This window comes from Babylonia areolata, chromosome 19, assembly GCF_041734735.1.
Source record: "Babylonia areolata isolate BAREFJ2019XMU chromosome 19, ASM4173473v1, whole genome shotgun sequence".
Classification (NCBI taxonomy): domain Eukaryota; kingdom Metazoa; phylum Mollusca; class Gastropoda; order Neogastropoda; family Buccinidae; genus Babylonia; species Babylonia areolata.
Window position 1 is genome coordinate 38,762,159 of NC_134894.1, and position 19,482 is coordinate 38,781,640.

General features: G+C 37.5%; 1 protein-coding gene across 5 annotated transcripts in view; it reads left to right on the top strand.

The window, feature by feature from the left end:
- LOC143293686 (myoferlin-like) overlaps positions 1-19,482 on the top strand; it is a 106,741-nt gene that overhangs the window by 30,193 nt on the left and 57,066 nt on the right. For 4 of the 5 annotated variants that reach the window (XM_076604844.1, XM_076604847.1, XM_076604848.1 and 1 more), the window contains exons 7-13: positions 10,055-10,300; positions 10,890-11,036; positions 11,489-11,532; positions 12,446-12,528; positions 13,424-13,527; positions 14,185-14,253; positions 14,785-14,828. In XM_076604844.1, coding sequence (XP_076460959.1) covers positions 10,055-10,300; positions 10,890-11,036; positions 11,489-11,532; positions 12,446-12,528; positions 13,424-13,527; positions 14,185-14,253; positions 14,785-14,828 — 737 coding nt within the window. Of the gene's footprint in view, positions 1-10,054; positions 10,301-10,889; positions 11,037-11,488; positions 11,533-12,445; positions 12,529-13,423; positions 13,528-14,184; positions 14,254-14,784; positions 14,829-17,700; positions 17,778-19,482 lie in introns of all 5 variants that reach the window. The other variant, XM_076604845.1, reaches the window with a different exon arrangement.

Consider the following 19,482-nt stretch of genomic DNA (forward strand, 5'->3'; position numbering starts at 1 on the left):
GAACTCGGGACAGACTGGATCCTGATAAGCCAATGGATTTTCAGGTAACAGATTGTCTGTCTTTTCTCTGTCTCCCTTGGAAAATATAAGGGACAGAGTTTGGGGGCATGCCACTGGAGATAATGTGTTTTGATTGTGTGGGTGTGTTTGTTTTGTTGCGGTCTTCCGTAACATTTCATTGGCTTTATCCCCTTATTGGTTGACATAAATAACCTATGCACAGCCACACCTGGGCTTATCCTGCCATGACAACGGACAGCTTATTTAAGACTATTAAATATTACTTACATGCTTAAAACAAAGTAGGGTAAAATAAAACAGATAAAGAAAATCGAAAGTTTGAAAGAAGGTATGTTAGCCCACAATTTCTCGCGATTCCATGATTTCTCTCATTAGAGAAACCATGGGATTGCAGGAAAGTGTGGTCATTCCTGTCCCACGTTTTCTGTCAGTTGCAAGAAAGCCCCCACACTTCCTCTCAGTGTGTGAGAAAGCATGGGAAGTCCCCCTTATTTTTATCAACAATATTTCCTTTATCATTGGAGTTTGTTTCTTGTCTTTTCAAGAACAAATCTTCGAGAAAAATGAGAGAGAGAAAAGGAAAAGAGAAAGAGGGGGGCAACAACGAAGACAATCATAATAATGACAGTGGCGTTAGCGATGACATCAACAGTTTTGACACTGAAACTGACATCTGTGTATTGTATTTCACATAAGATGGATCATTGCAATGCATTGATCTCAAATTCAACATCAGAATCAATAGCAAACAATGAAATTAAGGCAATTTGTACAACTCGAACAGAAATATGATATACCAATACTTGAACTGAATCTTTCCCAAGGGATGTTGAGAAGAACGTCAAAATGATTCAGCTTTCTACATAAATGTGACAGAAAAAAGATGCTTCACAAATACTTGACCCTCACGTAGGGAACATGAAAATGGGACCCAATAGTTTTGATGTTTGTCATGATCATGATGCGACCTTTTCTGTCACGTTTATTTAGAATGTTCCTTCATTTTATGCATGTTCATCTGTTTGTGTTGGCATCTTGTCATATGCAAGGTTGGACTGAAAATAGATTCTCAGTATCAGAGAAGACATTCAGAACATGAAAATATTGTTTTAAAAACCAAGTGAAAGAAGAAAAACAAATCAACCAGCCAAGCAGTCCAAAGGAAACACACACACAGACACACACACACAGACACACACACTCACCCATTCACACACATATACATGCACACATTTTTTAAAACCAGTACTGTGCCATTACTGTCACCGTGTTCACTAATGTCACCATTATTATCATGATTGTCATTGTCATCGTCCCCCTATTTTTTCTTTTCCTTTTTCTCTCTCAGTTTTCTCTAAGATATGTGTTGCTAAAAGACAAGAAACCAAGTCCCGTTGACAAAGGAAATGGTTTTGATGAAAATAAGGGGGACTTTCCATGCTTTCTCACACATTACAAAGCATGGGGGCACCCCCCACACTTTCTCACAATTGAGGAAAAATGTGGAAGGGGAACGACCTCACTTTCTCACAATCTGACAATTTTTCTTATAGTGTGAGACATTGTACGATTGCGAGAAATCATGGGCTAACAAGGGATTTGAACAAAACTGTGCTATAGAGATATGTTTTAAAAGAAACGTAAATAAACAATTCAACTTTGATGAATTTAATCAGGAATGGCAGTCATGGTATGAGTGGATTTTACCAAAGCAGAAGTATTCCAGATTATTTTTCTGGGAGGATGTGAACAGGATGGAAAGTACATTGGCACAAGCAGTAACCTTTTGTGATGTAGGGAATTTTTCACAGTATGGCAGCAGTGTGTTCAAAACATTGAGTTCTTCTTCCCCACTCTTTTTCCATCTTTAAAATTTTTTAATTTATTATTATTTTTTTTAAACAAGAGCATGAACAAAACAAAAGACAGAGAAATAATCCTAAAAGGGAGTGATTGAGCTCCAGAATATGAAATGAGATGATCGGGATTACATTCTATGAAAAGAGATTTATTGATGTTTTTGATTGTGAAAAAGGGATTTTAAATGATCAAATCAAGATGTTCTCATGTGCACACTCAACAAATACACATGCCTGCATGCAGGCTTGCTGACTCACTCTCTGACTCTGTCTGTCTGTCTGTCTGTCTGTATGTGTGTGTGTGTGTCTCTCTCTCTTTCTCTCTCTCTCTCACACACACACAAGCACACACACACACACGCACGCACGCATGCACGCACATGCACACACACTCACAGAAACCCCCACCCTTTCACCCCATCCTCTCCAAACACACACACACACACACACACACACACACACACACACACACACACTCGCACTCACTCACTTGTCATATTGTATTGATCTGTCATGGCTGATTTCCCTGTGAGAAATTAATGCTGCTGTGCATGTCGCCATGGCCTGACACCATCTGTTCCCCCCTATCGGCATGTATGTTTGTTTACATATCAAAATTGACTTTGCCACGTACAGCTTTGCACCAAGTGCATGCTGTCCAGTTAATGAACTAAAAGACTAGACAGCAACAGAACCAGAAAGGCAAAAGAATCTTGGTCATTACAGGGGATGGGTGCTCTATCAACTGAACCTCCACACAACTGCTTTCATAAATTATAACCTGATCAGTCTTGATCAGTTCAGTCACAAATACTTGTACCAGGGTAGTCTAAAAACTGGCAATCTACTTTGAACTCACACACAGGGTTGGGAATGAATGGTTAAAAAAAAGAGACTGAATTATTGTGAGATCTGGAAAATCTGATCCCCATTAAAAGATAATAAAGACTGCATGTAAAAGTGGGAGGTGGGGGTGAGGGTGGGGGCAAATCAAGATGGTTTGGAGCAGCGAAAAGTAATGAACAAGGAAGAAGCTTTTTCTTACGATAAGGAAAATGTTGGATGCAGTCATAATCATAAAACAACAGTTCCCTTGTGAATCTTATATGGGAAAGGAATGTTGAACATGATGATGAAAATCATAATATACTGACGATTGCATTTGACACTTGTTTCACCAGTGCTGGTGTCAGTAGATTGCAGTTATTTGGCGAAAACCATAAGTGAAATAATGTGAATACCTTTTCAAGTGCAGAAGAGAACCAAGAGTGTAACAACCAAGAGTGGTGGGGAGTGTGTTTGTGTGGGGGGGAGGGGGGATTTCAGTTGGCACACAGTGCTTTAAAATGACTATTGCATGGCTTCATATTGACACATTGTTTTTATATGACACATTCCCCTGCTTCTGTATGAACTTGCTAAGTTTGGATGTTTTATCTTGTCACTGTGTGTGTAAAATACAATACACAGGCAAAAAACAACAACAAAAAAACCCAAACCCCCCCCCCCAGAATATTCAATATAGCTGATTCAAAACCCAAGTCATTAGAACAACAAAATTCCACACATTCTGTCCACTCATTCCAAGAACAGAGATTGTCTCATTAAGCAAGATGAATTCAGAATTTATAAATATGAGTTAGAATATTTTGCCACTGTGTTCACTTATTGTTGCCAGATCCATTAGCTGATTGGTCAGTTTCCATTATTACATCCACACAGATTCCAATGATTTCCATTTCCTCCCATATAGACCAACAATTCACCATGCAGTTTCAGGCTTTTGATTCTGTCCATTGGAATGTTACATTCAGATCTGGAGTGCAAATTAGAGTGAAAGTCTATAATGGGATGGATACCCTCTTTGGAAAGTTGGAGCAGTATTAATTTCTGTTTTTATTTATTTATATAATTGTATATGTATATATATTGTTTTTTCTATTTGTGTATTCATTCAACATTTTGTGGTCTATATACTGGAGGCCCATGTCATGTTCTTGCCTTTAACATGAACCATCCAGTGTAGATTGACTAGCCCATGACCTTTACTTTCTGACCCCTCTTATTTGGCTGCCAGGGGGAATGTGCCCGACCTTTACCCCCACCCCTCTCCACCCCCATCCTGTTCACCCCCTCCCCTCCACCTACTATTCTGAAGCTCTATTTTAAAGGGTGATTACCTTTCCCTGTCATGCATTCTGAATTTCTGTTCTCTTGAATGGTTTGGTAGACAGAACCATTGTTTGATAATTATGTAGCAAGGAGTGGTGGTAGGTGGTTTCAATGATAACCACCCACCCCTTTTTCCACTCCCCTAGTGCCCGCCCCACCCCCTGCACCCCCTCTGCCCACCTATACTTTTACAGTTATTTCAGTTGCACTGACATGATTTTGTGAAAGACCAAAGGGTACACTTCTGTGTTGGTTTGATACAACCACATGTTCAATGAAACTGTCCTTGGTCCTATGTGTTTTGTTCACTGTTACCATTGGAACACCAGAAAATAGGAAACACAAGCTGTTCAAGTCACAGCTGGTGCACATTGTGCAATAAAAAGCAGAATGCTTTCTTTTTAAAAAAGAAAACCAACAATAGTATGTTGTGGAGTCGATGTATGAGTGGAGAGAGAGAGAATTCTGTTTGGACAATTTTATTGAGAGAGAGAATTCTGTTTAGACTTTTATCGAGAGAGAGAGAGAGAGAAAATTCTGTTGGGACTTTTTTTTATCATTCTGTTGGGACTTTTAAAAAAATTTTTAATATATATAGAGAGAGAATGTTGTTGGGACTTTTGTTGTTGTTTTTTTTATTGAGAAAGAGAATACTGTTGAGACTTTTTTCTATAGAGAGAGAGAATACTGTTTGGACTTTTTTCTTTTTTTTTTATCGAGAGAGAGAATACTGTTGGGACTTTTTTTTTATCCAGAGAGCGAGAGAACTCTGTTCAGACTTTTAAAAATCTTATTAATGATATTAAATCATTGTGTTTCTATTAGGAAATCTTCATGGCAGGGATATTCAGTCTATGTTCACTGCAGAGGAGTTGGTAAAGTCATTATTCATTATGCCTGGTACCTATTTGCCATTCACCAGTGGGCATTGACTGACTGACAAATCTGATCATGCGGGGTTGAACCCAATGAGTAGCTTGAACATCGTAGATTTTTCAACTCTTATCAGTTTCCACCCAGAATGGAGTGTGTTTCAGGTTTCATACTGACAATACACGGTCAGATCTTATTTGCTTCACCGGTATCAACAGCCTCTGAGAATGGTGCGCAGATTTCTTGACTAACGCTGCATTTCTTGTTCTGTTTTTTGTTTTTGTTTTTGTTTCTTCCTACTCAACATTTCTTACTCATGCATTCGAAGAGAAAACAAAAGCAGGAAAAAACCCCACACTCTCTTACACAGGAACGCTTAGAGAGAAAAAGGAGAAAGAAAAAAATTGTAGGACAAAAACCTGAATACAGTAGAACACAGACATAAAAGTGGTACCTTTTCTTCCCCACAAACAAAAGAAAAAAGAAGAAAAAACATCTGGGGAAAAAACCCTTGAATACAGTAGATCAGAGATATGAAAGAGTACAGGTTACCTTTTTTTCACAAGCAGTTCCATTTTCATGAAATGGATACAGTATTCAGCATGTTCCAGCATTCAGCCCCCTCACTGCTCCACCTCACTTGTTCTCCTTGTAAATTACTGGTTTACAACATTCCCATTCAGTACTGAAAGTGGACAGGCTACAGTGTATCTTTCAAAAGTATTGTTCAATTTCAAAACAAGTGTTCAGATGGTTAGTTGTCCACATCTGTCAAATTTGGTTGCTTGAGGCCAGGATTTAAAAGAAAGGAACTTTGGAATACAGTGGCGTCATTTTGTCTCAAAATTGAATGGATCTGCATGGCATCATTATTAGTTTCATCCTCTCCCCCCACTCTCACTTCCCCTTCTGGTGCAAGTACCAGAGCTGCTAAGGTTTTCTAATTGCTCTCACTTGATTCAGTTGTAGTTTCTTCTTTATCAACATTGGCCTAGTTTTCATCCGTGCATATAGCTTTCAGTCCAGCATGTTTGGATTCAGTTGACGCTTTTCTTGTGTGTGTGTGTGCGTGCACACACACACATGCGCATGCATGTGCTTGGTTATTAGTTGTGTAAATTTGCAGTAATGCTTAGGTATGTGTTGATGAAGGATAAACACTCAATGAATTGCCATTATCATGTTTCCTTATCATTACACTGACATCATGTGAATCACCACCCAAAGCGCAACTCCATAGTCTCCTGAGGCTGACAGATTATTTCCTTATTAATAAAGAAGAAAATTGTCTGCATACATCACCTTTGTGTCTCTTTCACAGCAAAAGATTGAATCTTGTGTTGCTGACTGTAGATTTGATTCACAGTATCGAAGAATACAAGTGGTTGTTTCTGCACCTAAAAGAAATACATTTGTGTATATTTTTTGTATGTCTCTCAGCTTGGAACTGGGTCATCAGTGCCTGTTTGAAATTACTGTAATAATTATGTATTGGACAGTCAGTAAGTCTGATGCTTATGAAAAGCTTTATGTCAGCTAATGAAAACATTTTAGTTGTTTGATGGTTTTTCTGTTATTGCTATTGTCATTTTACATTCTACTTATAAGTTGCCTTTTCACACTATTGAAAGTTTGATGCTTATCAATTATCTTTGTGAATGGTGAAAAATTCACACTGCTGCATTACTGCTGTGAAATTTCAGTCTGTTTGTATGCCTGTGCGCAAAGACACTGTTGTTTAAAATTTGTTATTGCTGACAGTCTTCTGAAAAGATAATACAGGTTCCAGTGAAATGATTTGAAGTTTTGGCCATGACTTAAAACATAACGGAGGCATTGGAAAACTCTAAAATAAATCTAAATGAAATTATTCCAAATCTTAAAGAACTGTAAACCTTGAAGCTTCCCAAATAACTATGGTTTGCAGCAGTGTTAAAAAGTGAAAGTAGACTTGTATTGTTGTAAGGTAAAAACAAAAAGACACATACACCACAAATTCTGTTAATCAATCCATTAATATATTTGAGGAGAACAGGGTCATTATGATTGACAGAGACCTGTAAAGTTGTTACACAACGCAGATGAAAATTTGAAAAACAAAAACAAACCAATAACTAAAATTCACCTGTTCTGGTATGTATGTTGTGATATTGATTCGGAGGTTGGAGACCTAATATTTGTGTTTAGGGTGAAAATTTTTCCCATAAATACCAACTAGATGTTGAGTGGCGTTGATGAAGGGGTGCTTTGGTACTGGCAGTAGTAACAGCTGGCTAGTCAGTACCTACTCCATTCCTGCAGCGTCAGAAACAACCCTCCCTCCTTCTCTCTCTCTCTCTCTCTCTCTCTCTCTCTCTCTCTCTGTATATATATATACACCTGTTATAAGTGTAGTCTGTGACCAAGCTGCCGGGTGGCAGCGAAAATTAAGATTTTTTTTTGTTTTTTTGTTTAACAAAATAGGTGTTGGTTTTCAACTTTGTTTTATTATATATATATATATATATATATATATATATATATATGTATATGTGTATATGTATGAAGAGATACAAAGAGATATACACCATTGGTTTAGCATGTGATTTTAGTAGGAAAGAGAAGAAAAAAGTAGATGACAGAAAAGAAAACCCTAAGATGAAGTAAGCAGGTCAATGTTGATAAATATCATGATCTTGCACAGCTGTATGACTTCAATGGAAAAAAAAAAAAGAAAAAAAAAAGAACCCATAATAAACCAACTTGTGTAGTGCATAGGATAAATAGGTTTAAAAACAACAACAAACAGAAATATAGGCAGATATACGGCATAACATAAATTATTATTAATGATAGAAACTGGATCTTATCTGCATAACTTCAGTATGGTACCCATTGTCATCAACATGATGATGTCATCATTGACGTCAAATCAACAGGTGTCTCCAGTGTCAACATCTTTATGATCAGATCTATAGATTCTATGGTTGTGTGTAGGGAAAGGGAAGGAGATTGATCCAGTTGTTGGCTGCATCAAAAAGTACTTGTGCATGCATGACATTGGTATGTAAGGACACGAAGTGAAAATGTGGAGAGTTGTTTTGGTGTTTGGTTTAACACTATTTTCACTTCAGCTCCCATGCACTCCCATGCTTCTACTCTTGCCATATTCACATGTATGCATGCACCTATTCATGAATGCACACTCATATATATAAACAGGCACACACACACACACACACACACACACACACACACACATACATATCCATACAAATATACATACACATACATACAAAAGAACAATCGTACATACATTAACAATTAATTATGTATCGGTATCTTCAATTAACCAGGGAATCCTAGTGTGCTGTTTGCATAGGGGAGTAATAGGAAACCAGTCTATAAAACTATAGCCTTGTTTGCTCAATAACATATACAACAGAACAATGGAACAGCTGTGAGGTTGAGGAGAGCTTTGTGTTTAGGTTTGATTACTTTGGGAGCTGGTGGAACGATTGGTCTTTTAGTCTCATGTAAGGACTCAAATTGCTGCATGTGGGAGTATTTCTGTATTATATTGATTTCCATATTGGCAGTGTGGTGATATTTTTTCAGTATTGTCTCCCTTTATTTTACTTAGTTTTGGTATGAAGACAAGTTCTTCGGTTTATTAAGTAGGCACTGAGCCCTGGTTACAAATGTTTCAGCAAAACAAAAATCAGTCGATTCCAGCCTTGTCACTGCAACACACAGTATTCCAGTACACTCATGTATTGATTTTGGAGCATGTATGCACACATGCAAACACAATTATGTTTACAAAAAGCTTGCACAAATATATACACAAGCACACACACACATGCACGCATGGACACACACACACACACACACACACACACACATATGTATTTGTGTGTGTCTGTGTGTGCATAAATGCAGGTGTTGCAACACATTGGGTCCCACCTGCCAAAGACGACCATTCATCCACTTTGCTTTTGATGAATTTTGTTGTTTGTTTGTGTTTTCACTCTGGAAATTCCTGTCTGTGTATGTATGCGTGCGTGGGTTGCTGGTTGATTAAGGAGGGTAGACAGATGGGTTAATGGGAAGAGAGTCGTTGTTGAATGGGTGGTTGTTTCTGAACAGACAGGTATGAACACTGTGTACAAAACTGTACAGCCCCTAGCAGTCCACATAAAGGGGATGAGAAGTCTAGGAATCATCCTGTCTGTTGTTAAAAAGGCCCAAATTATCACCCAAACCCTTCCTTCCGCTCCTCCTTCCCTCCATTGAACTCATTCTCGCATATATGCCTTTTGTGTAAATGTGTGTGGGTGTGACAATACTTATATTGATTGGGAAAAGGAGCATTATTAACTTCCTTATGAATCTGTATGATTAGAAAAGTTATAATAAAGTCTGACTTTGCAGAACAGGTGATAAAAGGTTGTATGAAAACTTCTGCAGATGTTGCAAGCCGGTCCTTTGCACTGACACCTGTAGGAATGTGGGGCACTTTTTAATTTGAAAAAAAAAGTAGGACACCTTTCAGGAAAATCTGTGCTTGAAATTTTCTTTTTTTGTGACTTTATTTCGGGCCTTTTTTGATTTTGTTTTGTTGCTTTACAGGTACAGTCATATTTATGCGCACAGACTCGTCAAATGCACAATATTTTCAGGGGGGAAAACATACATAGTGGACGATGTGGTAAGGCAGAAAATTGGAAATCACAGTGTGTAATTTTCTCTTTCAGGTCATTTTCGTTTCTGGCTTAACAGGAACTGACATAGTATTGTAAAAAAAAATTTTTTTTATGTTATTTGATCAGAATGTTTCCATTCTTGATGTGATGTGTGGTTAGTGGTGTTTTGAACAACAGCAATCCTTTGCACAACATTTAAAACAATTTTTTTGCCACCTGCTGAAATCTCTTGTGCACTGTTTTGTCATCCTTTTGTACATTATTATTGTCAGAAGAGTGTATTGGTCTCAACAGTGATAACAGACATTGTTTACCTTGAAATGCCAAACGCCATGCTGGAGACTTTTTACAGTGACCTCCAATGTTGACACACATTCAGAACAAGGTACAGAACTCACAGTGTTAGAGTAACTTAAATATGTTGCATCTTGTACCCTGTAACAGGTGAGGATCAAGGTGATCCAGGCGAGGCAGTTGCAAGGAGCGAACATCCAGCCTGTGGCACGGGTGACTGTCTTCAACCAGACCCAGCAGACCCGGGTCCAGAAGTCCACTAACACCCCATACTGGAACCAGTCCTTCTTCTTCAACTTCCATGCCTCACCTGCCGAGCTCTTTGATGAGCTCCTGCAGTTCCAGGTGTACAACTCCAAGCGTCTGCGTTCTGATGCCCTCATCGGGTCGTTCAAGGTGAGGCACGATTGTTTGGCGTTTTTGATGGGGGGAGGAGGGAGGGGGTGATTTAACTGCTTTTCACTTAAGGCTTTCGATGTTTTATTTTTGGAAAAAAAAATTATTATTTTGGTAAGTCAGCACATAAGATACACAAAAAGGGAAATGCTACTTTGCAAATGTTTTGCATTGTCTGATTCATTCAACACAGCCACAGCCAAGGCAATATTTTGAATCAAACTTAGAGTCACTACAGTGTGAAATTTTCTGGTAGTAGGACTGAAACAGTGTTGTTCATGTAATCTTGTGTGTTTATTGTAATCAAGTATGTTGTGAAATAATGAGTTTGTTGTTGACTGTCATGTGTGAAAGGTATCAACAAGTGGCGGCCAAAATTTCAATCGGAGACGCACATAGGGCGTATACAGCCAGTAAAACGCAGGAATACAATTTTAGTTAGGAAAAAGTGTGCCTTGTTGGAAATTATAGTATGTGCGTGCATTTATCTGTAAATTTCATGCACAGTTAGTCATGATGAAAATAACAAAAAACTTTTATTTCATTTTCAGTAAAACACCTTTTTTAATGCGCTACCTGTGTTGTGCAGTGTGATATAGGTCTGGTGTATGACGAGCCGCGCCATGCGTTGCTCAACAAGTGGCTGTTACTGGGGGACCCTGAAGACACCATGGCCGGGGCCAAGGGCTACCTCAAAATCAGCGCCGTCATTCTGGGACCCGGGGATGAGGCACCGGTGAGTATTGTGTGTTAGAGTATGCAGTAAGAGAGTATGAATCTTCAGTGTGGAGTCTGTATCGTGTGTTGTGAAGGATTATTTTGTACATTTTGCTGCACAAGTCTTCTAGTCCTGCTGCAGCACTTGTCGCAGTTCATGTAGAACTTGAACCTGTGGGCACTTGCTTCCTAGTTGGGTGCGTTACTTTTAAGCCATTGCTCCTATGTGGTGTTATTTTACTCTGGTGCTCAGTGTTCTTGCAGTGTCTGGAGAATGAATTTTTCAAAGTGTATTTTCTTACAGTTATCATGACAGGGATTGTTGACCTGAGTCATTAAAGGCATTCAGAGTTCAGAGTGTTCTTACAGTTTCATCAGTGTTTCCATGTATTACCTTAATTTGAACAGATGCAGATACTTTTCTCTTTGGATGTATTGTTGTTTCATTTAGGATTTTTGTTTTTGTTTCAGAGCATGAAAGTCAATGACCAGACTGATGATGAGGACATTGAAAGGTGAGAACACTGCTGTGTGTGTGTGTGTGTGTGGGGGGGGGGGGGTTGTGTGAGTTTGAGTATGCTTGCATGTATGTGTGTTTGGGTATGCATATGTGTGTGTGAGTGAGTGAGTGTGTTGACATTGAACAATGAGTTGATTGCTGACTGCATTTTTAACATATATGTGTGTATACATATACATCTGTTGTGAATATATGTATGCATGTGTGTAGATGTATTTATGCAAAAAGAATGTATGGTAGATGCAATAGAAGTGTACACAAACACATATGAATATGCATGTACCTGCAGTACATTTGTGTACATTTGTTTTGTCTGCGTTTGTGTGTCCTATAAAAAAAAGATAAGATTTTGTAAGCAGCTGCCAGTTGAAAAGGATTAAAGACTGTCACTTTATAATACCCAGAAAAATAGATTATCAGTAAATTAATAAATATGTCTGTTGTAGGTAATGAATTTCATATTTATAATTGGAATATCTCAGTTATGTTGATTTATAAATGTGAAATACATTTGCCTCTTAAATTTTTGTCAGCAAGGTCTGTGTACAACTATGTATACAGCACAGGTGATAAGGCATTGATCACAGAATAATCAGTATTTATATATATATTTTTAACTGTGATATTTAGTCCACATAAGTGTTATCTTTATTTATTTATTACTGATGCAGTGAAATTTGTGTTGATAGTTTTTTTGCTTTGAAAAGAATTTTATTTTCGAAATGTCAAGACAGATACAATGAATTTGACATGACAAGAAGAAGTCACAGAATCCTCTTTTTGTATATTCAACCTAGAACTGAGTAACATTCAGAACATTCTCATCTGAGGGAGTTTTGTTTCAGTGCTCTCAAAATTGAATTGTTCAGGATCTAACATTTATTAATTTATATGGTTTTTGCCTGCAGCAACTTGCTTCGTCCTGCGGGGATACAGCTGAGACCAGCCAGCTTTGGTTTGAAGGTGTACCGGGCTGAAGACATTCCCCGAAGTGAGTGTTTTTTTGTTGTTTTTTTTATCACTGATTGACAGTTGGCGTTGTGACAGAAATAAGTGTGGATAAATGTTTCTCTTGACTGACTGATAGCTTGTGTCATGACAGAACTAAGTGTGGATATTTTAGTGTTTCTTTTGACTGACTGATAGCTTGTGTCATGACAGAACTAAGTGTGGATATTTTAGTGTTTCTTTTGACTGACTGATAGCTTGTGTCATGACAGAACTAAGTGTGGATAAATGAGTGTTTCTCTTGACTGACTGATAGCTTGTGTCATGACAGAACTAAGTGTGGATATTTGAGTGTTTCTCTTGACTGACTGATAGCTTGTGTCATGACAGAAATAAGTGTGGATAAATGAGTGTTTCTCTTGACTGACTGATAGCTTGTGTCATGACAGAAATAAGTGTGGATAAATGAGTGTTTCTCTTGACTGACTGATAGCTTGTGTCATGACAGAACTAAGTGTGGATAAATGAGTGTTTCTCTTGACTGACTGATAGCTTGTGTCATGACAGAACCGATGCTCATCATTGTTTATTGTTTGTTTTTTGCATTTGTGCACTTAATTTTATAGTTTGATTTTTCATTCGCTGAAAGTGAAATATTTATTTTTGCTGTGCTTTGCAGGTGTCAGTGAAGTATAAAATTGTGTGTGTGTGTGTGTGTGTGTGTGTGTGTGTGTGCTTGCAAGCATGCATGGATTTCCATGTGGATGGAATGTGTGCCTGTGAACTTGTTGGTTGTACATTTTGTGAGCTGATAGGACATAAAATACAGCCATGAACGAGCATGCCAGTTTATATGGCTTTAGTATTTATGAGATGAAAAGTGTAGTTGGATGTTTGTTTTGTGAGCTGTTTTTGAAAGGTTTTATTTCTGTAAACAGTGGATTCCAAGTTCTTGGAAGGTGTGAAGAAGGTGTTTGGATTTGGAGATGAACAGAAAGAACTGGTGGATCCCTACTTCATCTTCTCCTTTGCTGGCAAGGAGGTATGTCAGAAAAATGGTGTGACCTCAAACATCTGACTGGTCTCGGACATAAACTCGGGCTATCAGTGACCAAGGTATTGTGATGTTAGTGAGATGTGTATTAGGTTGTGTATTGGAATTCATACAATATTTATTGGACCCAGTTTAATTCTTTATTGCTGTATTGTTGTTTTTGGTTTGAATTGTTAACAGTTTTTGTCACTGACCCCATAGCTCCTTTCATTTCCACAGTGTGCAAGACCTATCAGTCAGGTTATGATGCAGCAAATTACTGGGGTACATTCTGGTTAATGGTGAATAATTTCTACATTTTCTGAAAACCCTTTATTTGTGGAGGACTGTTATTTTAACGTAGTGAGATCACAGACTTCACACATGGAAAATATTTGTCATTTGGAGTACTTGGTCTGCGGGTCATTTGAAATTGCTGGTCAACAGATCATTAAGAAGAGCTGGTCTACATATCATTAGGAGTAGCTGGTCTACAGGTCATTATGAATACAAGTAGCTGGTGCACAGATCACTTAAAGTAGCTGGTCTACATGTCATTATTAGCGGCTGCTCTACATTTCATTTTGAGTAGCTTGTCACCATGTCATTGCGAGTAGCTGGTCTCCAGGAGTCAATACCTCATTTATTCACGGTATGTGTCAACAGATCAGGTCCAAGATTGTGTACTGCTCAGACCACCCAGAGTGGAACCAGGAGCTGAGACTGGGGCTGCAGGTAGGTCATCAGCACCTTGGGCTCTGGGGAGATAAGGCATTCTACATGTTTTTTGTCAGTTCACAATTGAGATAATACACACAATAGAATAAACAAAAGTAACAGTGTTAATATTCTCACGCAGCTTCAGTTGCCTTAAAAAAAGTTATGAGGGAACTGAAAGCTTGCACAGTGAACAGTGAAAACTTCTTCAGTAAAACTGATTTATGGTTGATGAATAGCACATTTAGGAAAACAGTCTTCATTCTTTAAAAACATATTTAAAACATATCTCACGTATAGTGAGATTTAAAAAAAAAAAGTGATGCTGGTTGATGTTGGGTAGGTTCTCACAGAAATATATGTGGTTGGAAATAATGAATTAGTTAAATCAAAATGGATGTTCAGTTTGTCGTTTTAGATGCATTCTTTACTGCTAAGTTGAGAGGACAGATTTAACCAGCACATAATCAAGAAGATGAACTATTGTATTTTGTGACTTAAGTACAGCATTTGAAAGGTTTGACTACTTTTTCTCATTTCTCCTTGCAGTTTCCATCCATGTGTGAAAGGATCAAGTTCACCATCAAAGACTGGTAAGATTGAAGATGTCCTCTGACTTTTTGATTGTTTTTTTCAAACTGAAGGGTTGTGTCATGCTAAGCCAATGATATCTCTTCCACAACGAGAACAGACATTTCTCTGGTTGTTCTTTTTTTTGTGTGTGCTTGACAAAACATTTGGAGGTTACAAAGGAACGGAATAAGTTTATGTGTTCAGATGAATTTCTGCAAGAAGTTATCCAGTATGTTTAGGTCCTTGAATGGATGTAATCCTGGAAAAGATGAGTGACTGTATGGAAAAGAGGAGAGAGGTAGAGGTAAGAACCCATTTACTGTGAGGACAGTGGAAATCTTTTATAGAGCATAAGACATTTTCTTGGAAAACATTGACCATTGTCTTGTGAAGACCAAACTCATCATTGAATTATTTAGTTTGCTGGTATGTCATTATGATGAAAATTATAAAGCTAGCAATTGGACAGAAACTTTACCACAAACAGATGTGATATATTTTAAAGTGCTGTTTTGCAGAATTTTGACAGCCGACTTGAAATACAGATGGTCTTTAACCAGGCATCCAGAAGAGTAGGTTGCGCAGTTAAGACTATTAACCAGCTTTCTTTCAGATAATGGATTTAAGAAGTATCTGTGGGAATGGATCTCATTATAAGTCCCTCTGTGAGGTCAAGCTGGGAGGTTGTCCAAAATGTGAATCCAGTCCATCTTTTCTGTTACTGGCTGACCAGTTGTATATATTTATCCATGACTTGAGATTTGCATGTGTATAAACACACAGTGAATATCTAGAGTATATATTTCTGTTGAATCTTGCACTACAGTGTGAATATTGTTTGCATGGAACATGACTGTAAGAAGTCACAGATGTGAATACGAGTGAAGACCACGGAGAGATGTGCCCACGTTCCTACCTACACATTTGATGTGTGTGTCATGTGTGTGTGCTCGTGTATGTGCGAGCACGCATAAGCCTGTGTATTCTTGATATGTATATATGTATGTATTTACAGGCATGGATACCTTTGTGCATGCCTTTATTGTTCTTCCTTGTCTTACTTCATGAAAAACGAAAATACATAGATAGAAACATATGATCATATGTTTATATCTGATGTATGAAAACACTCATATGAACACACCATGTTCACATGCATACACATATATGCATACACTTGTGCACATTAGCACACATGTATACACACACACACACTCTCTCTCTCTCTCTCTCTCTCTCTCTATCTCACCACATCAGTGTACAAATGAAGAAGAAAAGGGAACTGAAGAGATTGATTTATAATTTTGTTATTTGTCAGACTGGGTTTCTTATTCATTGTTTTGTTGTTGTTGTCGTTTTATTTCAGTGGTTGCACATTATATGTTGTTCCCATTTTCATTTTACAGAAGAGATTGATTCAGAATTTACAATAGATTTAAACTGGATTTCTTATTCATTTTTTCATTTTCCAAGATTTCAGTGCTTGTACATTATGATTATGTTATTCCCTTATTAGATTTCATCCTTATTCGTCAACCCCCAATCTGCCATTTGTTTAGGCACACATATATATACTTAAACATACACACATATGTACTTACACACATACACACATATGCGCTTGTGCACACATACAATGATAATAATAATGTACATTTATATAGCGCCCTTTCTGTGTAAGAGCTCGGGGCGCTTTACATTAAAGAAAAATATTACAGGTTACATGAAACATTCATGAACACTCTTTCTCAACCCCCCCCCCCCCACGCCCCCCCACCCCCGTACATACACACATACACACACATGCACGCACAGACGCACATGCACAAGGTTTGAACCTAAAATATCTCAGTTGATAGATCCAACAGAGGATAAAATTCCAAACTATAATTACAGACTTGAACTGGGATAAATTAACAAGTTTGCTTTCAACTTTTCAAATTAACAACATAAACGATGCAGACGTCAACAGTTAATATTTGATATTCATAAATGCAGTAATCACCGCTGCAAATGAATCTATTCCTAAGTACAAATTGGTTAAATCTCATAAGCGCTGTGGTAATATCTGGTGCAATGAGGCTTGTGAAGCAGCAAGAAAGAAAAATCAAATTGAGTAATTTGATAATGTTTTGTATCTTGTGTTCAGTTTTTCTTTTTTGATATTTACGTGTGTGGTTTTTTGTTGTTGTTTTTCTATTTGTAAATGCCTAGGACTTATTTTTAAGATTAGGCATAAACGCTCATAATAATAATACTAAAATAAGAGGTGTCCATAGTGATTTATTTTAGAACCAACAGTTCTAGTAAACTTTCTCCGTTTACTTCATACTATTATGTGTGTTCCCAAAGATTTACTCATTAGTTTTGTATTTGTATTGTATGTTTCTAAGTTTGGGATACAAAAAAAATGTGAGTTCTTGAAAAATAAATGATGTAGACATTATCACTGTGGTTTCAGTCACCTCTTACAATTGTTGAGCAGTATGATTACACAATGCTTCATATTTATTTTATAGAAATTTTATATTTGGACCAGTCTGTGACTTAGTAATGCCTGTAGTTCTAAATCATGAAATTCTGACCTCATTCATAATTTCACGTGTTAAAATGGCTTCTGTGAATTACACAAGTAGGATAAGCACTGTTCGTTTAAGATATTTAGATTAGTGCATATGGCCAAGGATAAAGGTAAGAAAATAGTAACAGTAAGTAAGCCTAAGTGTAAAGGTGCTCGGAAAAAAAAAGTAATTCTAAACTAGTGTGTTTTCCAGTGTAAGTGTGCCGAAAATAGAGCTTACTGCTGGAGATATTAGCTTTGGTGGGTTGGTGGTCAAAGGGGAAGGAACTCTGCTGCTGCCTGCTGAGTGATGTGTCTATATGTACATATAGGGATCGGCTCAACCAGGATGATACCATTTGTTCGGGTTACCTGCCCCTGGTAGCCGTTACTGCGCCTGGGGAGAAGGGTTTGTGTGTCTTTTTGTCTCGTTCCGCTCGTGCCTTGCTCTTGGGGGCTGGAGCATTTTCCCACTCGTTCGTTCCATGGAATGCCCTGACTTACTTGTGCCTCCCTGTTGTAGCACTCTGCACACTGACCCTGGTGTAGTATTGTGTCATTGCATTAATAAGAATTGTTGTATGTATGTTAATGGTTATCATCATTATTACTGTTGTTACTGTTGTCAAAATTTCACTGGGATTTCTTCTCAAGTATTTATAGGTTTTTGTACAATTTTAAAGGAAATCAAGGATCATTATAGACATCTGTTAGTGCATTTCTAAATATATAATTGACCTGTCCATTTTAAAATTGCAGTATAAGTATATTGATGTAAGAGACATAAATCAAAAGGTGATATTTATTATAGAATCCAGTTGTTTTAAATGAGTAATTTTTTTAACTACAATATCCATGTAAAAAGCAGAAAATCAAAGATAAAGGGTAGTTTAAAAAAAAAAAAAGAAAGAAAGTTATAATCGATACAAAAACGGAAAATGAAAGATAACTGGAACATTTCTTCCAAAAGTAAAATGGACATTCAAATTTTTTTTAACCATAATTATAAATGTAAAAAGCAGAAAATATAAGATAATTAGGATATTTCTTCCGAAGGTTAAGTGGATAAGATGTTGGGTTATTTTATTTTATTTTTTACCATTATCAGTATTGTAAAAACTAGAAAAATAATGAAAAGTGGAATATTTCTTCTGTAATTCGTGTGCAATGTAACGTGGATTCAGCAGTGCTTGTGACCAGAAGCATGTGCAGACTGTGTGGCAGGAAGGTACACACTCATTGTTGCTTGTTGTTTGTTACCTATGGGGAGAGTTGTTAACGTGAGGTTGGAGCATTCTGCTACAGCAAGGCGATGCTTTGGAATGGGTCAGCATCCCATTGCTGTCATCTGTCCTGTTAAACATGAAGGGAACTCTCTGTTTAGCTAACAAGTTACTATCTCTCACCTTACTAACCTGGAAAATTGGATGCTGCTCAATGGCTGTTAACACGGTGCATATCTGTCAATGTCTATGGAGTAGAATAGTCTGTTTGCAGCCCCGCAGGATGTTATAGATAAATTTGTGTCATGTCTGTCTTTGTACATTGGCTGCATATTGTGTTTGTCATGTGATCCATCAGATGGAATGGGATGTACACCTGCATGAAATATTGTACCCTGCATGAACCTTGTGTCTAACCGCACCTTTGTGTTTCCCCAGCACTATCATTAACTGGCCAGTATCGGATGAAAATAGCTGTCTCTGACAACGAAAGAAAAGGTGTACCGATACTCACATACAGAGAGAATATTGGGCACACGGTTCATATCAGCCCATGTTTACCTCATGTAAAACTGGAGGCTAATCTTGCGTAACTGCTGTAGCTCAATTTCTTCAGTATTTTTGGTCACTCAGTAGGTCACACTTTAAGACTTATGAGTTGTGTACTGCATAGCCATGTTCATATCCTTCAAGTTGATGTACAGCTTGCTTTGTCATAAGTGGACATTGCTAACTCTATGTATTTCTTTGCAGATGTCATTGAATTGATCGAAAGGCATTGAAACATTGTGTGATTTTGTTTTCTTCATTTCAGCATAGATGAATTTTGTTTTCTTGTTACTTAACCTGCCATGTGAAAGTGAAAAAAGGGTGTCAGAAAGACATTACAGG